A 23,216-nucleotide genomic window follows, 5' to 3' on the forward strand; every position below is an offset into this window, starting at 1 on the left:
AACCAAAGGAATTTGGATTCTAGACAAATTTTGATGAGATGCTAGTTCATAAGTTGTTGAGTAGAACTAGTTCTTACACCCTCAATTTTTTAGATCTATAAGGGGACTCTAATTCTAGGCACCAATTTAAACAGAGTAAAGACTCATTAGTATATTGCTAATAAAATGATGCATACACAAGCTAACAAGCAATTTCAATTTAAGTGGTGGTTTGACATTATTAATATTGCTCTATAAATATACTAGAGGTAGCAAATGTATTATATAATAAAAAACAACCTAAATGTGTGACTTCTTCAAGGCCTATGACTCAAATTATAAAACATTTACAACTTCCATAACTTGTTATTGCATAACTTTACAGTATGTAACTTTTAGTAACATAATGAATAATATGGAGTCATTAAAGACATATTGATCTTGTATGTCGTTCATGGAAGCGAAATATGCCAAATATGTTGGAAGTGACTCAGATTATAAAAAAATACAACTTCTATAACTTTTTATTGCATAACTTTACAATATGTAACTGCTAGTAACATAATGCATAATATAGAGTCATTAAAGACATATCGATCTTGTATGACGTTCATTGGGCGAAATGTGCCAAATATGCTGGAAGTGACAACATAAGTGATTTTAATCTAACCAATTTTTGTTATAGTATGCTATTATTAGTACCATAATATATTATATATATCCATTAAACCCATATTTTTCTTTTATGTCGTTCGTGGCACTAAAATGTAACAGATATGTTGGAAGTGACAACATAATTCATTTTAATCGAACCAAGGATCTGTAGAAGAACCAAGGGAATTTGGATTCTAGACTGATTTTGTTGAGCTACTACCTCATAAGTAGTTGAGTTGAACTAGTTCTTACACCCTCAATTTTTAGATCTATGAGGGAACTCTAATTCTAGGCACCAATTTAAACTGTGTAAAGACTCATTAGTATATTGCTAATAAAACGATGCGTACACAAGTTGACAAGTGATTTCAATTCAAGTGGTGGTTTCACATTTTAAATATTTCTCTTTAAATATACTAAAGGTAGGAAAGGTATTTTTGTAAGAGTTGTTATTTCAGAATGAATAGTTCTACAAACCGTGAAAACCACGCGTAGCGGAATTAATGGTTCTCACGATTTTGGAATGGAAAACATACCTGTAAATCAGCTTTTTGATATCTCTGAGAATCCAATAGCTATGAAATTAAATCAAAAATCAACCCCTTGATCTTCTGTTGTATTCCTTTCAATAGATTGAACGTTGTGTGGGCAACAATCTACCAACCCCCTTCTTTCTCACAAAGCTAGATCCAATTTTAGATCTATCTTTCCTTGCCTCTCTTTTCAATCTAGATGAATAGTAATTTCGGCCTGGAGAGAAGGGTTTCTATTTATATGCTACAACAGGGACCATGAGGAGAAATTAAGGTTGGGCCTCCTGATGGGCTTGGGCTTCCCATGTTCGCCCAGAACACGCGGCCCAAGTCTGTCAACAAATGGCTTATTCCACTAAAGGTCATTGTTGTACTACCGCCCTTATCTCAAATTACGTGTCAAACATTATGGGCCCCATATTATATGCTCGTTGATCTCCCCGTGTTTAAGATATCGAATGTCCGTTGATTAAGTCAAGTTACTAATAACAACATCAGTCAACTTCTTATGTGCTTGAGTAGTACCACTCAACCTCATTGTCATGTCGGAATAAATCCACTTGCGGGATTTACATGACAATCTTTTTGAGCTCCTCAAGGGGACATCATAAACCCGACTTCCTGCGGGTCACAGATTCCTTCTATAATCAACAGCGCACCTTACATACAATGTCATTACCCAATCCATCGAGTTTGTTGATTCACAAATGAATCTCACTCATTGATGATTTAAAGCAATGTACGATGCACATAAGTACCCGTTATTATATCCGGATTAAGAGGACAAGCATCCATAATAATAGAGGCGTTTGTTCTCTTATATAGTCAGTATAAAGAGAAACAACCTCACTTGGTCCTGTTCAATACACACAAAGTGTACTAGTATAATCCTATAGTCAAGATAGACTAATACCAGATTATACTACAACCGTACTAATGGTTTGTCCAAATCCATCTAGGTTGTGAACGATTACTTATACTTTATAAGGTACTGATGATATGATCTTCTGTGTGTCCACACCATATCATCTACAACATAATGTATTAGACACATGCATATAACTAATAACATATATAATATGCATAACATTTTCCCATATGATTCTCATTCAAAATATAAAGATTTAGAATTAATACAAAAGTAATGCTTTTAGTATATAACCCTATCAATTATACAATAAAAAACAATATAAATGTGTGATTTCTTCAAGGGCTATGACTCAAATTATAAAAAATTTAGAACTTCCATAACTTGTTATTGCATAACTTTACAATATGTAACTATTAGTAACTGATAAGTGCTCAAAAAGTGCTATTTAACCCTCGATTATACCTCTTGTTTAGCCATCTTAGTGGACTAAAAGTGTTTGTAAGTTATGTTTTATGATTCTACAGGTCAAAGAGAGAGTTTTGTGGAATATTAGAGAAAAAAGGGTAAAACGGAGCAATTCAGAGCATTAAGGATCACATTGGAAGTCCGTGGACAATCGTGGAGAAGGCCAAGGAATTGGAGCTATTAAAGATGCGATTTGGACCTATTTTAAAGCCTATTTGGAAGCCCAAGGCCAAAGAATTCATTGCTTGGATCAAAGCCCGTAAAAGAGGATAGAAGGATAGAGCAGAAGAGACAAAATAGGCTTACTGGTTTGGGACGCATGGATCGAGCGTCCAGACGCATTGCTTGCGTCTGAGACGCATGAATCGACATTGTAGCCAATTCCTTCTTAGTTTTGGAGACAAAGTTGGACTCTGAAATAAGTCTATTTGTATTAGGAAACAAATAACGGTTTGGAATGCTTCTAGAGCTCATTGTAACCTCTATAATTAAAGGACCTAAGTGCCTCATGTAATTTGCCAATTCACTTATACTCTTGTCTCTAGAACTTGAGGAAGAGAGAGATTAATAATAAAAGATCGGTTTTAACTAGCTGAGTCTTAATAAATTAGTCTTTCTAGTCTTATGTTCTTCGACTCTTCTTCTTCTCGTTCTTCGTGCTCTTCCTTCTCTATGGAAGGTTAATCTTCTCCTTCAAGGGAGGAGATGAAGCCAGTGCTTAAGGTTTAATGATTCTTCTGGTTCATGGTATTCTTCAATCAAGTTAGTTCTTTATATTTTTAGTTATTAGTTCCATTGCTCACACCAGGGGATGGAAGTATAGAATAGGGTTTATGTTTTGCAATATTAATATCATGCTAGTGTTCTTTACTTTTCTTCTAGTAGTATAGTTCTTTAGAGTTAGGGAAGTATTCTTTGTGTTGCCTTAGAAGGGGTAGCTCAGGGAGTGGCTGCCTAGGGGAAGTATTCTTTGTGTTTGCCTTAAGTGGTGATTCATTGAATGGCCACCCTATTAGGAAGTACTCCTTGATGTTGCTCTCGATAATACATTGAATGGCTGCCGGAGCTTACATAAAAGGAAAGAAGATATTAATAGCATAAACATAGGAACAACCTTAAGTAGAGTTAATTGTTAACGATGTTTAGATCCAAAGCGGGGGCATCGGCACTCATTTCGATTGCCTAATTGTAGTATACTTGTAAGAACAATCACGAAGCAGAAGGTCATAGATTAAAAGTATTGGTGGATTCTAATCTCTTGAATTCTCTCTCTTATAAATTCTCAATAGTTTAGTTAATTTAGTTTAGTTTAGCATTAGAATCTAAAATCTCTACAGTCATAATTTTTAATCCCTTAACCCCCCTTTCCAGTCCTATCTTTCACATAACATACACTTAAAAGTGGAACGATACCCTACTCATCCTTTACTTATTAAGGGATAATTAGGTTTTGATACGCTTCGATTTTGTTCAACGACCATACACCATCTGTATACACAAAAAGAGGCAAGGTCAAATGGCGCCACTGCCGTTTTAAGTTGTTTATGTTTAACGTTTTCTTTCAAGATTAGAATTTTGGATCTTGAGGTAATTTTAGCCGCATCATCCATCCTTTTAAGAAAGAAAGAAGCTTGAAGGACATCTCGAAGACAAGATCTACCATCCAGGTTAGTCGAATCTTCATTCTTTTTATTTTTCTTAGTATAGTTGCATCATAGTTTAGTTTTATTGCTTTCTAGTATAATTGCATTTAGGACCTTTTCAACAATTGAAGTTGTAAGCCAACACAGCGAAACATCAAACTCTAGTGTTTCTAATCTAAATCTTGACAAACGGACTATTGTCTGTGGGTAGTGGTACTTAAGCAATCCAAGTGATTCACCATAACCCTAGAAGAGACAACTTTAGACAATGGGCAAGATACTAGCTACAAAGCCCAACCCAGTTGAAGGAAAGTAGTTTTACATTTTAGTATAACTTAGAATAATTGCATACTATTCAAGCATAGTAGGATAGTTTTTCATTATTTTTGCATAGCATTTTCTAGTGTATGCCCCGTCGTCCATATCATCGTCTAGTAAGAACACAAAAGTGGACAAGGTTTAACAACCAACTCACAAGAATACTAGACGAGATTAATACAATGGCCGCACGCAATGATGGAGGTGTTGTGGACACCAATAATCCTGAAGCTATCCCACCCATGCAAGCACAATGAGGAAGAAGCCGAAAGTGATTTCTATTCGCCAATCATTGGAGACCCCACCCAGTGATATTGTTTTTCGAGAGGCGAAGCTAACCGGTTTGAACTTAGAGCATCGGTAATCTCTATGCTTCCAAAGTTCAATGGTTCGCATTAATGTTCAACCTTATGTTCACATGAACAAATTTCTATCACTCCTGAGAACTTTCAAGAACCAGAATATCAGGGATGAGAGTATCAAGTTAATTCTTTTTCCACTCTCACTCGAAGGTAAAGCATCCAAATGGTTAACTGCATAGCTGATCAATTCAATCAACAACTGGGAGAAGTTGAGAACAAAGTTTATGAACAAGTTCTACCCACCCTAGAAGACAGATGCAATGCAGCAAGCCATCAGCAATTTCAAAGGGAAGGTGACTGATGAATATCATCAAAGCTGGGAGAAATTCAATAATCTGCTAGTTTCATGTCCACATCATGGTTATGATAAGAGCACACTGGCTCATTTTTTCTTTCGAGGACTTTCTACTATGAACAAGCAGATGATACATTCAATGCATCAAGGAAAGTTTACATCATTGGATGGAGAGAAAGCCTACAACTTTCTCAAGAATTTAGCTGAAGACACTCAACAATGGAGTACTAGCAATGAGGACGTAGCTAGAGTTGAGGGGGTGCCGAAGCAATTTGGCAACCAAATTCAAGAAGACCCAAATCAAGCAATGCTATCAATTATGGCAAGCCTATTAACAGGACTTGAAACTCTAAACAAAAAGTTTGATCAGTTCTCCATGAATCCTCCAAAAGCAAACAATTTCCAAGCTAAACCTCAACCATCCAAGCCTTGTTATACAATTTGTGAGCTATGTTCTGATGAAGGCCACACCACTGAAGAGTGTTCGTACTATTTGGATACTAATGCGGAGGCATGTAGTATCAACTCTTTAGGAAGAAATGACCAATTCAATCAGGGACAGAATTATTGGAAGCCACAAAATACAAATCAGAGGAATTTTCCTCCAGGATTCCAAAATCGATCAAATCGATTACGAATAACCCGATGATCGGTTCCAAAACCGCTAAAAACCACAGAAATCAACGGTCATACGGAACCCGGCAATACCAAGCCAACACAAACAGAGAGTTGGTGCCAGATCTTATGAGTGGATATATTACCCCTACGCCTTAGTCGAGCAAAGCAGTTATCCCACATCTGGAAGAAGCTATCACCACCATTGTCAATGAGCTGAAATAGACAAATCAAATAACCCAGAAGTTAGAGAGTAACTTTAGTGTCATTCAAGGCCAGATAGGGAAAATCGCGTTGCCGCCTTGATGGAAAGATCAAAAGGAGCATTACCAAGCCAGCCGGAGCCAAATCCAAAAGGAAAAGGTGTCCTGCAGGTGGATAACCTGGAGATTACTCATGAACAAGTTAATGTTATCACCACTCTGAGGTCAGGCAAGAAAGTTGATAACAAGATTGTCTATGAACCAGGAAAAGATTCTGCAGAGCCTAAGGTAACTTATGTCCCGACCATCCCACCCAGTTCTAACATTCCAGATATATCTAGTGTTGTGCCACTTGTTGAAGAAACTATTGCAAAAGAAGTTGAAGGAACTACTATAGACGTAAGTAAGAAGAAGCCATCACGAGTAACTCCACCTGTCACTCCACTATCTGTTACCAAGCCAACCGAAGCCAAAAAAAGAGAACCGATATTGAAGAATCCGCCAGCACCGTCTCCTTTGAAACTAGTGAATACTAGGAAGGATGACCAGTACAAGGAGATTTGCGATGTATTTCAGAATTTGCATATTAATATCCCATGTCTGACCGCCATCAAGCAAGTTCCCTCGTATGCCAAGTTCCTGAAAGATCTAGTAAAGAAGAAAACCAACATTCCGAAAGAAGCTTTTCTCGCTTAAAGATGTTCATCGTACCTAGAGAATCTATCGGTTGTGAAACTGAAAGATCCTGGAAGTCCAACTGTTACATGCAGAATCGGAGATTCTTTAGAGGAGCAAGCTTTATTAGATTTGGGTACCAGTGTGAATCTTCTACCATATTTTGTCTACGAGAAGTTAGGCTTGAAGGATCTTAAACTGACTAATGTTACTTTACAGTTAGTAGATAGATCAGTGAAGATACCTAGAGGACTTATTGAAGACATCATAGTCAAGATCGAAGATTTCTATTATCCGGTTGATTTCATAGTACTAGACACAGAACCTACATCTGGTAGGCGGATACCAATCATTCTAGGCAGACCATTCTTGGCCACTGCAAATGCACTCATCAACTGTCGAAACGGTAATATGACGTTATCCTTTGGTAATATGAAAGTCGAGACCAATGTTTTCCATATGTTACAGCAACCACAGGAGGTGTGTGTTGTGAATGAGGTATGCATGATTGAAGCGTTAGCACAGGATTATCTGACTCATTCATATCCTACTGACGAATTGTTGAAAGCTCTGACAGACTCAAACTGTGAGGAACTTAGTGTCGAGGCAATTAATGCAATTTTGGATTCATCACCTATCATGGATGACAGCAAGTTCAAAGAAAAATTTGAATCGCCTATGCCTGATGGACCATTTAAAGAGCTTAAGAAGGAGCCGCCTAAGCTAGAATTGAAGCCTTTGCCGTCTACACTCAAGTATGTTTTCTTGGGAGATTTAAGAACCTACCCAGTAGTCATTGTATCAGATTTGACTAAGGAACAGGAATCCAGGTTAGTAGCACTTTTAAAGGAACACAAGTCAGCTATAGGTTGGACAATTGATGATATAAAGGGGATCAGCCCTATGATAGTACAACATAGGATTCATTTGGAAGAGGATTCCACGACTTCTAAGCAACCACAGGGGAGGCTTAATCCGAAGATGAAGGAAGTAATCCGAGAAGAGGTCGTCAAACTCCTTGACGCCGGCATTATCTACCCTATTTCTTATAGTCAATGGGTTAGTCCAGTTCAAATTGTGCCGAAGAAGTCTGGAACCACAGTAATCGAGAATGAGAACAATGAGTTGATTCCAACTAGGATTCAGACTGGATGGAGAGTTTGCATTGATTACATAAAGTTGAATAGCGCATCGAGGAAAGATCATTTTCCATTGCCTTTCATCGATCAGATGTTAGAAAGATCAGCTGGACAAGCTTAATACTGCTTTCTTGATGGTTACTCAGGATACTTTCAAATCCATATTCACCCTGAGGACCAAGAGAAGACCACATTCACATGTCCTTTTGAGGATTGTCTGCATCATCTCTCCTTAGTCCTTAAACGTTGTTGCGATACCAACTTAGTTCTGAACTGGGAAAAGTGTCACTTCATGGTAAATGAAGGGATAGTGCTGGGTCACCAAGTTTCAAAGGAAGGAATTCTAGTAGATCGAGCGAAAATGTCTACAGGAAGTAAGCATGTTATCGAAATATCAGTTTTCAAATGGAAACCTAAGTATTCCCCACCTGTTAGTTTATGGGATTTACTCCCTGTTAACCTTCAAAGGAAGATTATTTTTATGGCTCGTGTAGGGTTTAGTAAAAGTCCATTTGCATATAAGAGGAGAGTGTGTAAGCTAGGTTGTTGTAAGAATTGTCATTCTGAAACTTGTCCTGGGTTACAGCCATTAAGAGAAAATTGTTAGTACAAGGTATACTTTTGTCAATCACATGTTGAGAGAGATCAGAAGAATTCCTACAAAGTGGAACCTAGTGGGTGGGAATACTTGTCTTGAGGATCTGACTATAAAGGACTTAAAAGTCTTGAGGATCTGACTATAAAGGACTCACATTATGTCTTGGGGATCTAACGTAAAAAGACCTAAAAATTTGTTTCTTGAACTAATTTTGATATTCCGCATCAATGGTAATATCCTACCTTTTTCTCATCCATTTCATTTACTTCTTTATACATTGAGGTCAATGCATGCATAAGTAGGGGGAGGGTGTACTTGAGAAATGAATTTCGAAAATTAGTTTTCAAAAACAAAAATATTTTTGTTTCTATATCAATAGCATGAGAAAAATGAATTTTAATGATGAGTCTGGGATATATATTCTATACTGCTTAATGTTGAGTTTGATAGATAGTTGATATTATTGATTTCATTACCGCTTAGACTATTTATTATGCTCGAACATAGTTCTTGTTGATAGAATTCTTTATCAAGGCACCACCATAATACTTGGTCAGTTTTGTGTACTTTTGCTAGAAGAGAGATTTAAACCCCTAGTAAACTGGAAGTAGAATTTTTAGACTTAGCCTGTGAGACTTGAACTTTATACCCATTCTTTGGAGAGTTTTACGAAAAATCCGAGTCTTAGTGACTCAACATCTTTCAGTTCTTTATGTCGTTGTAATATAGTCTCATTATTTATTGATTTGGTTAATCACGAAGTGACATCAACTGGGGAGATAGCCATTAGGTCTTGTAGTTTATTCGAAACAGAGTATCATACTGATAAGTCAAGTAGTGAACCCATTCAACCTTTAGCCCACCTAGTAGGACCATCATGTTAAACCCTTTTGAGCCTTATAGTAAGCCATTTTCTTTCATAAAACCCTTTACCCTTTACCCAACTCCAGACAAGGAGTATAGCCAAAATCTTTATCAGCCATACCCATATGTTTCTGAGAATACGAGGGGCACAAAGAGGAAGAAATAGCACAAAAGGAAGATTACAAGGAAATACCAGAGAGATACAATGAAGACCATCATTCTGTTCTAAGTGAAAGAAGCTAGTGGAAAACAAACATATCCAGTACTAATCAAGGATATACCACTGAGCTTTAAAAAAAAAGTTGAATAGAATGGATGGAAAAGCTAAGACAAAGGAAGAACTTTCTTTGCAATACAGAATTTGAAGAAATCTTCCAAAGAATGAAGGAAAACCCTTAGTGTTTTCAGAAACAACCTTAGAATCCTTTTTACCTTTCCTTCATAAACCAATACCCAAGCCAAGTTACAACCCATGACTTATCACTACAGTATGGTACAAAGTCTAGAATAGGTGAGAGGATGCTAAAGTGAAGGACCCGACACTTCATATGTGATTGACATTCTTTCCATGAGACTACTTTTATTCAGAAGCCTGTTTTTCAAGGTAGTATGTGGGATGTTCGTATGCATTATTCTTTTCCCCACATACATGAGGTAAAATAATAGACCATCTTCTGAGAGATTCTTTTCTGAGAATATGACCGGTGAGGATTGAAAGTCGAGATTTTCTACTTATGGTAAACTAGGGATTCCGTTTCTTGGATAGGAGAGTATAGGAGATTGACTAAGTACACACATAAGCCTTGATTGAGAATTTTGTCAATTTTTACTATCTCCCATCATAATCTATGAGTCTTTGCAGCAATGTAGTTAGCAATGGAGACTGTCTGTTGGAGTAAGCACTAAGTGGATAAGGAATTTCTCTCTCTGAAAGATACTATCATTCTTGAGCATGCTATTGATTGATTTTGTGGGTATATCACCTGAAAACCCTCACGAGACTATAACTCATCCTTTTTGGGGAACTTAAAGGTTTAAAGCCTTGTTGTATATGGTAAATGCAATCGCGATGCCTGTGAAAATGAGTTAGGATTTTATTTTTGGTTATTAGGATGTGATTTTGATCACTTATCTATTTTTTATCTTATTTGCTAAGAGACTAGCAAAAGGCTAGTTGGGAGTTGTGATAAGTGCTCAAAAAGTGTTATTTAACCATCGATTATGCCTCTTGTTTAGCCATCTTAGTGGACTAATAATGTTTGTAAATTATGTTTTTTGATTCTACAGGTCAAAGAGAGAGTTTTGGGGAATATTAGAGAAAAATGGGTAAAACGGAGCAATTCGAAGCATTAAGGATCACATGGGAAGCCCGTGGACAATCATAGAGAAGGCCAAGGAATTGGAGCTATTAAAGATGCGACTTGGACCTATTTTAAAGCCTATTTGGAAGCCCAAGGCCAAAGGATTCGTTGCTTGGACCAAAGCCCGCAAAAGAGGATAAAAGGATAGAGTAGAAAAGACAAAATAGGCTTACGTGTCTGGGACGCATGAATCGAGCATCCAGACACATTGCTTGCATCTGAGATGCATGAATAGTGCATCCAGATGCATGAATCGACACTGTAGCCAATTCCTTCTCAGTTTTAGAGACAAAGTTGGACTCTGAAAAAAGTCTATTTGTATTAGGAAACAAATGACGGTTTGGAATGCTTCTAGAGCTCATTGTAACCTCTATAAATAGAGGACCTAAGTGCCTCATGTAATTTGCCAATTCACTTATACTCTTGTCTCTAGAACTTGAGGCAGAGAGAGATTAATAATAAAAGATCGATTTTAACTAGCTGAGTCTTAATAAATTAGTCTTTCTAGTCTTATGTTCTTCGACTCTTCTTCTTCTCGTTCTTCGTGTTCTTCCTTCTCTATGGAAGGCTAATCTTCTCCTTCAAGGGAAGAGATGAAGCCAGTGCTTAAGGTTTAATGATTCTTCTGGCTCATGGTGTTCTTCAATCAGGTTAGTTCTTTATGTTTTTAGTTATTAGTTCCATTGCCCACACCAGGGGATGGAAGTATACAATAGGGTTTATGTTTTGCAATATTAATATCATGCTAGTGTTCTTTACTTTTCTTCTAGTAGTATAGTTCTTTAGAGTTAGGGAAGTATTCTTTGTTTTGCCTTAGAAGGGGTAGCTCAGGGACTGGCAGCCTAAGGGAAGTATTCTTTGTGTTTGGCTTAAGTGGTGATTAATTGAATGGTCGCCCTATTAGAAAGTACTCCTTGATGTTGCTCTCGGTAATACATTGAATGGCTGCCCGAGCTTACATAAAAAGAAAGAAGATATTAATAGTATAAACATAGGAACAACCTTAAGTAGAGTTAATTGTTAACGATGTTTTAGATCAAGAGGCATCGGCACTTTCGATTGCCTAATTATAGTCTACTTGTAAGAACAATCATGAAGCAGAAGGTCATAGACTAAAAGTATAGGTGGATTCTAATCTCTTGAATTCCCTCTCTTATAAATTCTCAATAGTTTAGTTAATTTAGTTTAGTTTAACATTAGAATCTAAAATCTCTACAGTCATAGTTTTTAATCCCTTAAACCCCCTTTCCAGTCCTGTCTTTCACATAACATACACTTAAAAGTGGAACGATACCCTACTCATCCTTTACTTATTGAGGGATAATTAGGTTTTGATATGCTTCTATTTTGTTCAACGACCATACACCATCTGCATACACAAAAAGAGGCAAGGTCAGTAACATAATGAATAATATAGAGTCATTAAAGACATATCGATCTTGTATGTCGTTCATGGAAGCGAAATGTGCCAAATATGCTGGAAGTGACCCAAATTATAAAAAATATACAACTTCCATAACTTGTTATTGCATAACTTTACAGTATGTAACTATTAGTAACATAATGCATAATATATAGTCATTAAAGACATATCGATCTTATATGTCGTTCATGCGGGCGAAATGTGCCAAATATGCTGGAAGTGACAACATATGTGATTTTAATCCAACCAGTTTTGGTTATAGTGTGCTACTATTAGTACCATAATGTATTATATATATCCGTTAAACACATATCTTTCTTGTATGTCGTTTGTTGCACTAAAATGTAACAGATATGTTGGAAGTGACAACATAAGTCATTTTAATCGAACTAGGGATCTGTAGAAGAACCCAAGGAATTTGGATTCTATACAAATTTTGGTGAGCCGATTGGAACGAATCTAGCACCCACAACAACTCTTTCCCTTTTGTTTTTTGGTTGATAACAACTATTAGAAGAATCAAAATATTCACACACATTGTGTTGTTAGTAATGGAGGATTAGTAATGAGGAATTGGTTATTACCTTGTTGTAAATATAGTGAGAAATAAGATTAGAGATAGCGATATGATTATATTCTCAATTAATCTCGTATTCTTTGTAAACATGTCTTACATTCATTAATGCAAACAAGTACACCCTAGAAGACACAACAATGATAATTTATATCAAACTATGTTATCGATTGTAACATATAATAGTTTATGTTACTTTTTTGTTGCATTAACTTGTTCACCCAGTTTGTTCTGGTTCTACCCTCGCAAATGTGTGGCTAGAAAAAGCGTGCACCATTAGTTTCAGTACATCTCGCACACCATAGATTTAGCATTAAATTTTAACTTAGTTACATGTTCTGAAAGGGTTCATTGTTCTGAAAAGCTTCATAAGAAAAATTGGAACATGCAGCTTTCTGCTTAGAGATGAGACATTTATAAGTGAGTAGCACCATTAAGAATTATAAATCTAAAATGGTTCTAGGCGCTGTTGAGATGTGTTATCTGGTGAGTCTCTTTGTTGTTGAACTATCGGGTCTTATTTTACAACCCTATTTTCTTGGTGACAGGCTTCCTTTTTTTCCTTTTATCTTGGTGTCCACATATTGTGCATTTGGTTATGGCAATTAAAACGAATCATGAAATCTCAGTAGCTAGTAGCCACCAGTGGAGGAGCCAGGGGGGCCCAGGGTACGCCCTGGCTCACCTTTAACTTTCGGCAAAACAAATTTTTTTTTTATTGTTCAGCAGAAACTAAAAACCCATAACCGAAAACTTAACCAAAAAAAAAAAAAACAGACTCAACAGTGTAAAGTTCATCATACATTCATACAGGACATCTTTTAAACTCAACACACACGCACACCGAAACCAAACAAACAACGAAACAAAAACCAAGACGTACTCCACTTTGACTTTTTCTCTCCTTATCAAAAAGTTAAATAAAACCACGACCCAGGTACTCCACTTTTCCTCCTTTCTCTATATTATTCTAGTTACCTATCTATAATTCCTAAATTCTTCTAGGTAAGCCTAATATTATTAAATTTCTTGTCTTCTTTTTTATCTTTTTATATGGATTCCTAAGCCATGTTTTTTTTTTTGTATTCTTTTTGTGAATTCATTAAACCACATATTTTTATTTAATTTTATTTTGTGAATATCATAATATCATTGGTGGTTTATTTTAATTGATGCAATTTCAATTCAGCTGATTAATGATTTATTTTAATTATTTAAACAGATATGTTAAAGTATTTTATCAAAGGAAAGTCGTTGCCCGCTCAACCTACTCAATCACCTAATAACACAAATAATGTTGCCAATGTTGAAATAGGATCCTCCTCAAAGCAAAGTCACCAAGAAACTGATGATGGTGGTGTTGAACAACCCACGTCAAAGCGGGTTCAACGTAAAAATCGTGAAGAACTTGACTTGTCTAGTCTTCAGGGAAACCCTGCACTGAGGAAAAAGATTTCAGATTATCATCCTAATGATCAAGACTCGGTGAGAAGACCATATTTGCTTAGGGGACCTTGCCATCCTAAACATGTTTTTCCTCCAAGAAAAAGAGGCAAGAGAATCCGACGCTTTCAAAAAGAGTGGTATGTGGAGTTTAGTTGGTTGGAATATAGTATTTACGAGGATGCCGTGTTTTGTCTATATTGTTATCTCTTTAAACCTAATAAGGGGGCACAAGGAGGTGGGGATGTTTTTTTTCTCACAGGGGGTTTACTAATTGGGAAAGGAAAACCAAATTAAAAGAGCATGTTGGAGGACTAAATAGTGCTCATAATATTGCTTATAGGGTAGCACAGGCTTTGTTAAATCAAGAGCAGCATATTGAGACATTTCTTCACAGACAATCTGACCAAGTTCGAAGGGATTATCGAATACACCTAACTGCAATAACTGATTGCATTAGATTTCTTTTGAGACAAGGTTTAGCTTTATGTGGCCATGATGAATCAGATGAGTTGATCAATAAAGGTAATTTTCTTGAACTTATACGGTTTCTGAAATATCATAACGAAGTCATTAAGAAAATTCTTGATAATGCTTCCAAAAATTGAAAATTGACCTCGCTTGATATCCAAAAAGATATTGTGAATTTGGCTGCTATGGAAACTACAAATGCTATTCTAAAAGATTATGGAAATTCATTGTTTGCTATTTTAGTTGATGAAGCACGTGATCAATTAATAAGGAGCAAATGGCAATTGTTTTGCATTATGTCGACAAGAAAGGTTGTGTGATTGAGAGATTTTTTGGAGTTGTGCATGTTAAGGAAACTAGTGCAGTGACACTTAAAAAGGCAATCGATGAGTTGTTCTCCAAGCATGGGTTGAGCCTTTTTAGTATTCTCTCTAATGTGGTAAATATTGTTGGAGCATCATGTAAGCGACGGGATATGTTGCGCGATGCAATGAAGGCTAGAATTGTTGCAGCATTACAAAGCGGAGAAATTTCAAGTGGCAAAGGGTTGAATCAATAGACTAGTCTTAAACGATCTAGTGACACTCGATAAGGCTCACACTATTATACACTTCTTGGGATGATAACCACGTATGGTTCAGTAGTTGATGTGCTTAATAATGTAGTGGAAGATGGTTCAAGCTTGGAACAAAGAGGTGAGGCTTACAGATTATTAGATTCAGTGCAGTCTTTTGAATTTATCTTCAATTTACATTTGATGAAAGCGATACTAGGAATTAGCAATGATTTGTCAAAGGCTTTGCAGCGTGAAGAACAAGACATTGTCAATGTCATGGCTCTTGTTAAAATAACAAAGGTACGCTTACAGACGATGAAAGATGATGGGTGGGATAGTTTCCTTATTGAAGTTTCTTCACTATGTGCCAAACATGATATGGTTGTTCCATATATGGAAGAGAGGTATATGGCTCGAGGGAGGTCTCGACGAAGAGGAGAAGGAAACACCAATTTACATTACTATCATGTTGGATTATTCTATCACTATATTGATTTGCAACTTCAAGAGTTAAACGACCGGTTTAATAAAGCAAACACAGAATTACTTCTTTGTATGGCATGTTTTAATCCTAGTGAATCGTTTGTTGCTTTCGATAAGCAAAAGTTGATTCGTTTTGCTCGACTTTATCCTGATGATTTTTCAGAGATAGATCAGATGGAATTAACAGATCAGCTTGAGAATTATATCATTGATGTGCGTTTTGATACTAAGTTTGGTGAAGTAAATGGAATAAGTTGCCTAGCTAAAAAAATGGTTGAGACGAAGAAAGACATTGTGTACCCACTTGTTTATTTGTTGATTAAGTTGGCGCCGATTTTACCTGTTGCTACTGCTATTGTGGAGAGGGCATTTTCTGCTATGAATATCATAAAGAATCGTCTGCGCAATCGGATGACGGATGAATGGTTGAATGATTGTTTAATATCATACATTGAAAAAGAAGTTTTTGATAGCATTGATACCAAGTTGATCTTACAACGCTTCCAGAAGATGAAGAAGGATGACGAAAAAGAAGGCCGCCGAGGACAACTATGAACTAGTACTTAGTTAGATTTGATTCTTTTTTTTTTTTTCTAATACATTAATATATATATATTATTATTATTTTGTATGCTTGGTTTTTGTATGGCTGGCTCACCCTTACTTACACTCCTGGCTCTGCCATTGCTAGCCACCATGTCTACTACCATGCTCTAGATAAGTTGTAATTGGAGTTCAAGCTCATATATATCTGATGATTCCAATTAATCAACTGAATATTGAGTAATGAAAATGTCCAGATCTATTGCTTCTTGGTGTATAACAATATTCCTTATGGAACAGTAGATGTAGAAAGTGACTTGCAGCAGATATGTGGTTCAATTCCCACGTATTAATGTGCACTACTAGCGTTCGTCCCAAAATCAGTTCTACTGGTGACAAAAAAGAATGAAAAAAAAAAGTGTGGGAAGCCTTTCTCATCTATCAAAGCCAGGTTTCGATCCTGGGACCTGTGGGTTATGGGCCCACCACGTTTCTGCTGCGCCACTCTAATTATTAGGCTAAACTACACTTGGATCCCCTCTCAGTGTAGTGTTTGTAAGATCTTTGGGGATGCTGCTGCTAAGTGCCCCAAATAAAAGGGAGATATTAACATGATTAGTAAGAAGCCTAAACCCCCAAAGAAGGAAAATCAGTTCAAATGGGAAGTACAACGGAGATGGACTCTTATGAAATATACAAATGCTCAAGGAGAATCTAGTTGTTTGAGAGATAAAGAAGGTGTAATCCTATCCTCCCAATCGATGAGTCTACTATTGAGACCAGGGACTTAGACTAATATGAAGGAACTACAGCCTCAAATAGTATCGTAGTGCATGAAGGTTCACTTTAGGATGTAGTCTCTTTGCCTAAACATGGTATATATAGTCGTAAATGGAGATATGGTTCTTGGTGGTTTCATGACAACAATTACTACACCAGTAGTGTCTCCAACTACTAAATTGGACCCCTTACCTACCAGTGACAGAGAACCGGGGGTTACTACCATTTAGCTGAATATGTTATCCCTTCCCTTGATGCCTGTGATTCCTGTGAAGAACCAATTGCTCCTGACACTGAGTTGTTGAGTGACCAAGGGAATTTACCATGCAAGGGAATGCTTATTTTGTTGCTGATAAGGATGGTCTCGATTCCTTAGGGGATGAACAAGATGTTGTAGAACATATCTTCTTCAAAGATAAACAAGACATTATTGAAGCTGCTGATGGTCATATGACATACACTCCACCTTCTAAAGCTAAGGTGGCGACACAGCATCAGTAAGTACTCCACTCACTGAACATGTATATAAATTTGGTTATGTCCCTATAAAACATGATTCTAACAAACCAAGTAAGAAGAAGAAAAGAGGAAGGCCCAAGGGGGCAAGAGCAAAAACAACTCTTGTATTTAATGAGTACATTATTTTGTGTTCGGAATGTGAGAGGCATTAATATCCCTCCCAAAGCTTTATAAGTAAATAAAGTTAGACTGGAACTCAAAATTGCTCTTTGTTGGAAACGAAAGTTCGACGAGATCATTTTGATTATATTAGGAACATTTGTTGTCCTTACTGGAGTAGGTTGTGGTTATGCTAGGACATCACCCTACTACAGAAAGGCACATATACCACGATAGCTATGAATTTATATACCACTGTTTTTGTAATAACAGTGACTAATATTTGTATACCACCATAGACATTCATTTGATTTTTTGGATCTTAGTTTATACCACTATCTTACAAAAAATGTGGCATCTTCTTTGCCATATCAGGTCTGTGCTTCTCCGTTCGTGCTACACAAGATCATGCTGCTTCGTTTTTTTATTTTCTTCATTTTCATTAGTAAGATTTGGTAAGAATTTCTCATTTCTTTTTATTACGTATATAAAGTCTATTAGTTAGATTTTCTCATTTTCACTTCAAAATTTATTGTGTTTAATCTATGTTTGTCTTCACACTCCTACTCCTTTGAGATTCTTGCCAATTAAATTTGAAAGGGTTCGATATTTGGCTATTTAGGTTCTATCTGTGTTGTTTCTTTGTGATGATTCACTGTAGTTGGTTGGTTGGTCGTTCCCTAGATATAGCTTGTCTTGCTCTTAATGTGTTTGATTGTATGAATATGTGGACTGGCTGGTGTGGTCTTGCAATGAGCTAAAACTTTAGTAGTTTTGACTTTTGATGCTTTTTTGGATTTGGGTTTTGCATTTTAACTTTACACCCTTTTCTGATGATGTTGTTAGTAATGTTGTTTAGCGGTTTTTATAAATGTGCAAAGGTTTGTTTTACTTCTTAACTGACTCTTTGAAATAAATAATGGTTGTAATATACTGAAATCTTTGTCAAGCTTAGAAATTAGGCATGATAAGGATAATAGACGACAATAGTTTTCGAATAGTTTAACTGCCGTCAAATATGTAATTAGTTGGGACAAGATGTTGTTGAAAACATCATTAGTAGCTGTTAAATTATGTTAAGTTGGACTCTTTGGCAACATTGAAGTTTCATTTCTTCTCGTCATACTTCACAACATGTTTCTTAAGACCAATGCATAGTCAAACTGATTTCTACATGGGCGAACAAAAGAAAGATCAGATAGTAACTATGAGGAGAGAGAGTGAGAAATGGAATTGCTAACTAACGTACAAGATTGGAAAGGAGAAACTAAAGGAAGGGGATCACGTCTATTCTTGGAAGAGTGCTTATATATATGCTCATCACGGTCTGTTTCATTTCCTTTACTTCTATTAAATGTTCTTTCTTTGTTTCTTTTTTTTAGTATATGTCTTATAATGATCTCTAATATCGAAATGTTTTGTTCTGGTTATGGTTTACCTAATATGGTTTCCAATTCCTAGGCTCTTCAACATAGTAGTTCAATTGTTAGGGAGGAAGACAAGGAAGATTTGAACTGTTTCATGTATGTAAATCAAAAGATTTTCATGTTTGCATCTTATTGTACTTATAATTTGTATATTCAGCTAGACTTCTAGTATGCAATTTTTTCTCGTCGGTGCATAAGTACATTGGTTAGAGCGGGAAATTATTGCCCATCGTACTATTGTTCGTCTAATGTTCACTTGATTGGCTACAGTCGTATGTTTTTTTAAGTTTCACCCACTCCTTCAGACTCAGGTTATATGTGATTGATCAATTTTATTTTTGTTTCGACTAGGTGGGCACCGTATATATTAGAATATGAGGGTGTGCACCCCTTGTTTGCTCTTGGTTTGAGGGCGTTCGCCACCTATACGTAGTTGACATATGTAATGTCCCATGTTTCTAAAAGTGTGGACTATAAGTCAAACTCATCCTTATCTAGTAGTTTCTATTATCATGTTTTGGGTTACTTCACACCCAAGGTAAGTTAATATAAATATGTAACTCTAGGTAAAGAACAATAACTATCTAACCCAACTCAATCTCTATCAAATAATCAATCTCTGTTCTTCTTCTTGGTATTTTCCCATCTTTCATTGTCACAACTCTCCTAGCATCACCACTAACATGGAATTTAACATGGTATCAAAGCAGCATAGAATTTAACATGGTATCAAAGCAGCATAGAATTTAACGTGTGTAACTTAAATAGATATCCCTGGCAGCGACGCTATTTGATGTAAGCACTTTGAATGGTTTTATATCTATTCATGTTACACAACCATTTACGTACCAAACTCAAGTATTCCTTACTCACATGTCTTCGCGTGTATGGTTAAAGTAAGCGTTTTCGTTCTAACCCAAAATATTATGATGATGTTACAACTGAAATCCTAGCACCTTAGAGAACTATGTGAGTAGGGTTCCAAACTTTTTGTTTTTTTACTTCCTATGATAACTTAACATGCAAGACAAGGTAAAAAAAAATAAACTTTAGTTGTTTAAACAAGAAACTAGAAAGAGAGGAAGGTAAATGATTAATCCTACTCATGCAAAGTTTACCTACATATTTTTAGAAACAGATCACTACCATCTCAAATATGTCTTAGGTTCATAGACGAACCCGAAAACGGATTTAAGATCGATCTCTTGCAAGATGTACTCATCTCTGAGTCCATCTTACTAGCATGAGGAGTTAAATTAATATTTAATCTCTGAAATATCATCTCAACTCCTGGATTCATTCAACTCCAGCTGGTCAACTTTAAGAGGATGATTTCTCAAGCTAAAAATTACAAGAGTAAGGAAAAAAAAAATAAAAAATACAACCACAAATTCCAATACTCTTCATGCATCCCAATTATTAACACAAGTGTGAATCAACGTAGTAAATCTCTTTGTTGATCAATTCCAATTATAACCCTAACCCTAAAAAAAGACAATCAGATCCACAAAATGACCAAAATGCCCATCAAATAAAAAAATAATACCTCCTTGGTGGAGAGTTGAGAGTGATAAGGAAGGACAAAATTGACGGTAACTGACGTAACATTTTTTTTTTTTTTGTCTCTAAGTGAATGGGAGGAGGAATGTGGAGTAGTGAAAGGAAATGGAGTTGAGCTTCTCCCGGACATTTAGGGGTGTCAAATGGGCTGGGCCTCGTTATTTTACATAGCACATAGGTGTAAAAGTCCATCAAATTTCCTGCAAAGACTAGTATCATTCCTATTTTTTATTGTGTGCTATATGTGATCTTTGCAGGTTTCGATAAGGAGATAACATGAAGAATATCGAACCACAAACCTTAATTCTATCTTAAATTTTTAACATATCATGGAGGACCTATTCTGGTTTGCGGGCATTGCTACCTGTATAAAACTTTTTCTTATTCCCTCATACCGAAGTAGTGATTTCCAAGTCCATCGTCATTGGCTAGCTCTCACTTCTTCTCTTCCTCTCTTTCAATGGTACTCAGACGAAACAAGTCCATGGACTCTCGATTACCCACCACTATTTGCTTATTTCCAACGATTTCTCTCCATTTTCGCCTATTTTGTCAATCCCAAGATTGTAAATCTTCATCAGGGTTTGAACTACAGTGCAAACTCAGTGATTTACTTTCAAAGACTTAGTGTTATTGTTTCTGATCTGTGTCTCTACTACGGAGTTTATAGATTGAGTAGAAATTTTGGGGTTTGGAGAAGGTGAATGCTTTTGGTTTTGATCGTGTGCTCTCCGGCTTTGTTTATTGTAGATCACATGCATTTTCAGTATAATGGGTTTCTTCTTGGTTTTTTGTTGATATCACTTTCGTTTTTGGAGGGAAGAGATTTGTCGAGGGGTTTTGTTTTTGCATTGTTGTTGTGTTCGAAGCATTTGTTTGTTGTGGCAGCACCAGTGTACTTTGTGTATTTGTTGACACATTATTGTAGAGGAGGATTTTTTAGAGGTTTTGGATGATTGGAGTGGCAGTTGGGATGGTTTTCGTTCTTGCTTTTGCTCCATTTTTGTACTATGGGCAGGTATTCACACCGTCACTCTTCTGATTATCATATTTGGAAATTATTGGCATGTTACTCAACATTAATGCTCTCAAGTTTGTTTATTTTTTTGCAATATGATTGAGATGTATATCGTTGTTCATCATAAATTTGTGTGGATATTATCTTCAAAGATGCAATTTGGTTCATTGGGTCGGATGTGTGTGAAACTTAGTTATCAATTGTTATGAATTGATGTACTACATCAGTTGCCTACTTGCATTTGCTCAAGGAAATGGGCTAATGCTACACTATGTATGGAATAGGCAATGTTTTGTTGAGCTAAGTAGTGAGATTATGGTAATTACTGTCAAAGTGTAGTTGTTGCGTCTGCTTACATGGTTTTAGAGCCCATATATATACTTCAACTGTTTAATCCATTTGTCTCTCTAATGGGTGTTGAACAACTTACATGTTTGTGAAAAACTGTTTTGAATTTAGCACCATTTATTCAGCTTATTGAGGTGTCCTTGTGAGTTCATGGACCTTTTGCATGTAGGACTGTACATGCATTGCGGGGTGCCATCTTCCAAACATTAAAAATTGATAAAAAAAAACTTATTATGGGAACTTGTATTTGAAGAGAAGGACAAATTGTTTCATTAATCTCAGAGTATTTTTTTTTTTCCAATTTATTGGAAGACACTCTTTAGAGTGTTTGCTTTGTAAGTAGGAAGTGTTTCAAAAACCTTAAGATATAGTGAAATGATTATACTCTTAAGAGAATTATAGTTGTTTTACTATAACCTGCTTAGCAGTAATCGCACCAAATGGATAATTGATATACTCGTACTCGTTTTTGCTTTGGTACATGGTGGTAATGCTAGTGTGTATAAAGTTGTGATGGTGGTTGATCACAAAAAAAATATATATGTTGCACCAGCCAAACACGTAGATATAGACAACTATTGACATTTGCTTTGTGACCCTGTGGTGGTTTAAACACTGAACCGATATGGCGGAAAACAGCCTCTACAAAACGGGAATTATATACACTGATATGTTTTATATGTTCTATCTCTTGTAATTCTCATACTGTGTTGTTATAAACATGCTCCTATCCCAGTCCACGATGATGGGTTACACATTTTGAGCTATATATTAACATGAATACCTATTTTTTGTTCGGACTATGATGAAAACAACTAATTAGTCGTAATGTTCTTTTGGACATTTTCCCACTATGTATTGATTTTTTAACCTTTTTTTTTTTTTGCAGATTGAACAAGTTATACATCGCCTGTTTCCCTTTGGTAGAGGACTCTGCCATGCATACTAGGCGCCAATTTTTTTGGTATTTTACATTATTATTGATAAAGGCCTTGCATTCATTCTCCGAAAACTGGGTCTCGACATCAGGGCACCAGTGGCTTCATTTACTGGGGCCTAGTTGGGGACTCCTCACCATTTGATGTGCTTCCTCAGGTAATGTTGTTCCCATATGGATTACTTATATTCATCAGATCTTATGCGAAAACAATCAATCATACTTGATGAACTTGGACTCCATGGTATACGACAATACTTGTTTATACCAAATCATGAGTTTTGTAATATGTTATTTAGATGATGGACCTTCCGTTGGAGCTTGGTCTAAAACCATAACTTGAAATCCTGCTAATCTATCTAACTATCTTTGATCATCCCAGAGCTTGATCCATTTTGTCTTGAATGGTCAAATCATATATGTTGTGTTCATTGGTGAGACGAGTTTAGATTTTATATAA

The 23,216-nt window shown here is 36.2% G+C and overlaps 2 protein-coding genes across 2 annotated transcripts; both read left to right on the forward strand.

Moving 5' to 3' along the window:
• The first annotated feature begins 13,796 nt into the window (after nucleotides 1-13,796).
• On the forward strand, nucleotides 13,797-14,623 carry LOC147488199 (uncharacterized). Its single transcript, XM_086574300.1, has 2 exons — nucleotides 13,797-14,155; nucleotides 14,359-14,623. Exons 1-2 carry the CDS (start codon nucleotides 13,797-13,799, stop codon nucleotides 14,621-14,623), a joined length of 624 nt encoding a protein of 207 aa, XP_086430426.1.
• A 482-nt stretch (nucleotides 14,624-15,105) lies between these two features.
• Nucleotides 15,106-17,349, forward strand: LOC147488200 (uncharacterized). The gene is made up of 3 exons (XM_086574301.1): nucleotides 15,106-15,765; nucleotides 15,850-15,950; nucleotides 17,163-17,349. The coding sequence occupies exons 1-3, from the start codon at nucleotides 15,106-15,108 to the stop codon at nucleotides 17,347-17,349; spliced, it is 948 nt and encodes a 315-aa protein (XP_086430427.1).
• The last annotated feature ends 5,867 nt before the right edge of the window (nucleotides 17,350-23,216 follow it).

This window comes from Coptis chinensis, chromosome 7, assembly GCF_015680905.1.
Source record: "Coptis chinensis isolate HL-2020 chromosome 7, ASM1568090v1, whole genome shotgun sequence".
In the NCBI taxonomy this organism is placed as follows: Eukaryota; Viridiplantae; Streptophyta; class Magnoliopsida; order Ranunculales; family Ranunculaceae; genus Coptis; species Coptis chinensis.

What these genes read in the sequence shown, in the direction of transcription:
- LOC147488199 (XM_086574300.1), top strand. Translation starts at nt 13,797, where the DNA reads ATGTTAAAGTATTTTATCAAAGGAAAGTCGTTGCCCGCTCAACCTACT. An exon ending in CGACGCTTTCAAAAAGAGTG is followed by an intron (nt 14,156 to 14,358) that starts GTATGTGGAGTT and finishes TATTGCTTATAG; the next exon opens with GGTAGCACAGGCTTTGTTAA.
- LOC147488200 (XM_086574301.1), top strand. Translation starts at nt 15,106, where the DNA reads ATGATAACCACGTATGGTTCAGTAGTTGATGTGCTTAATAATGTAGTG. An exon ending in TTGATACTAAGTTTGGTGAA is followed by an intron (nt 15,766 to 15,849) that starts GTAAATGGAATA and finishes TTGTTGATTAAG; the next exon opens with TTGGCGCCGATTTTACCTGT. An exon ending in AATCGGATGACGGATGAATG is followed by an intron (nt 15,951 to 17,162) that starts GTTGAATGATTG and finishes TGAGTGACCAAG; the next exon opens with GGAATTTACCATGCAAGGGA.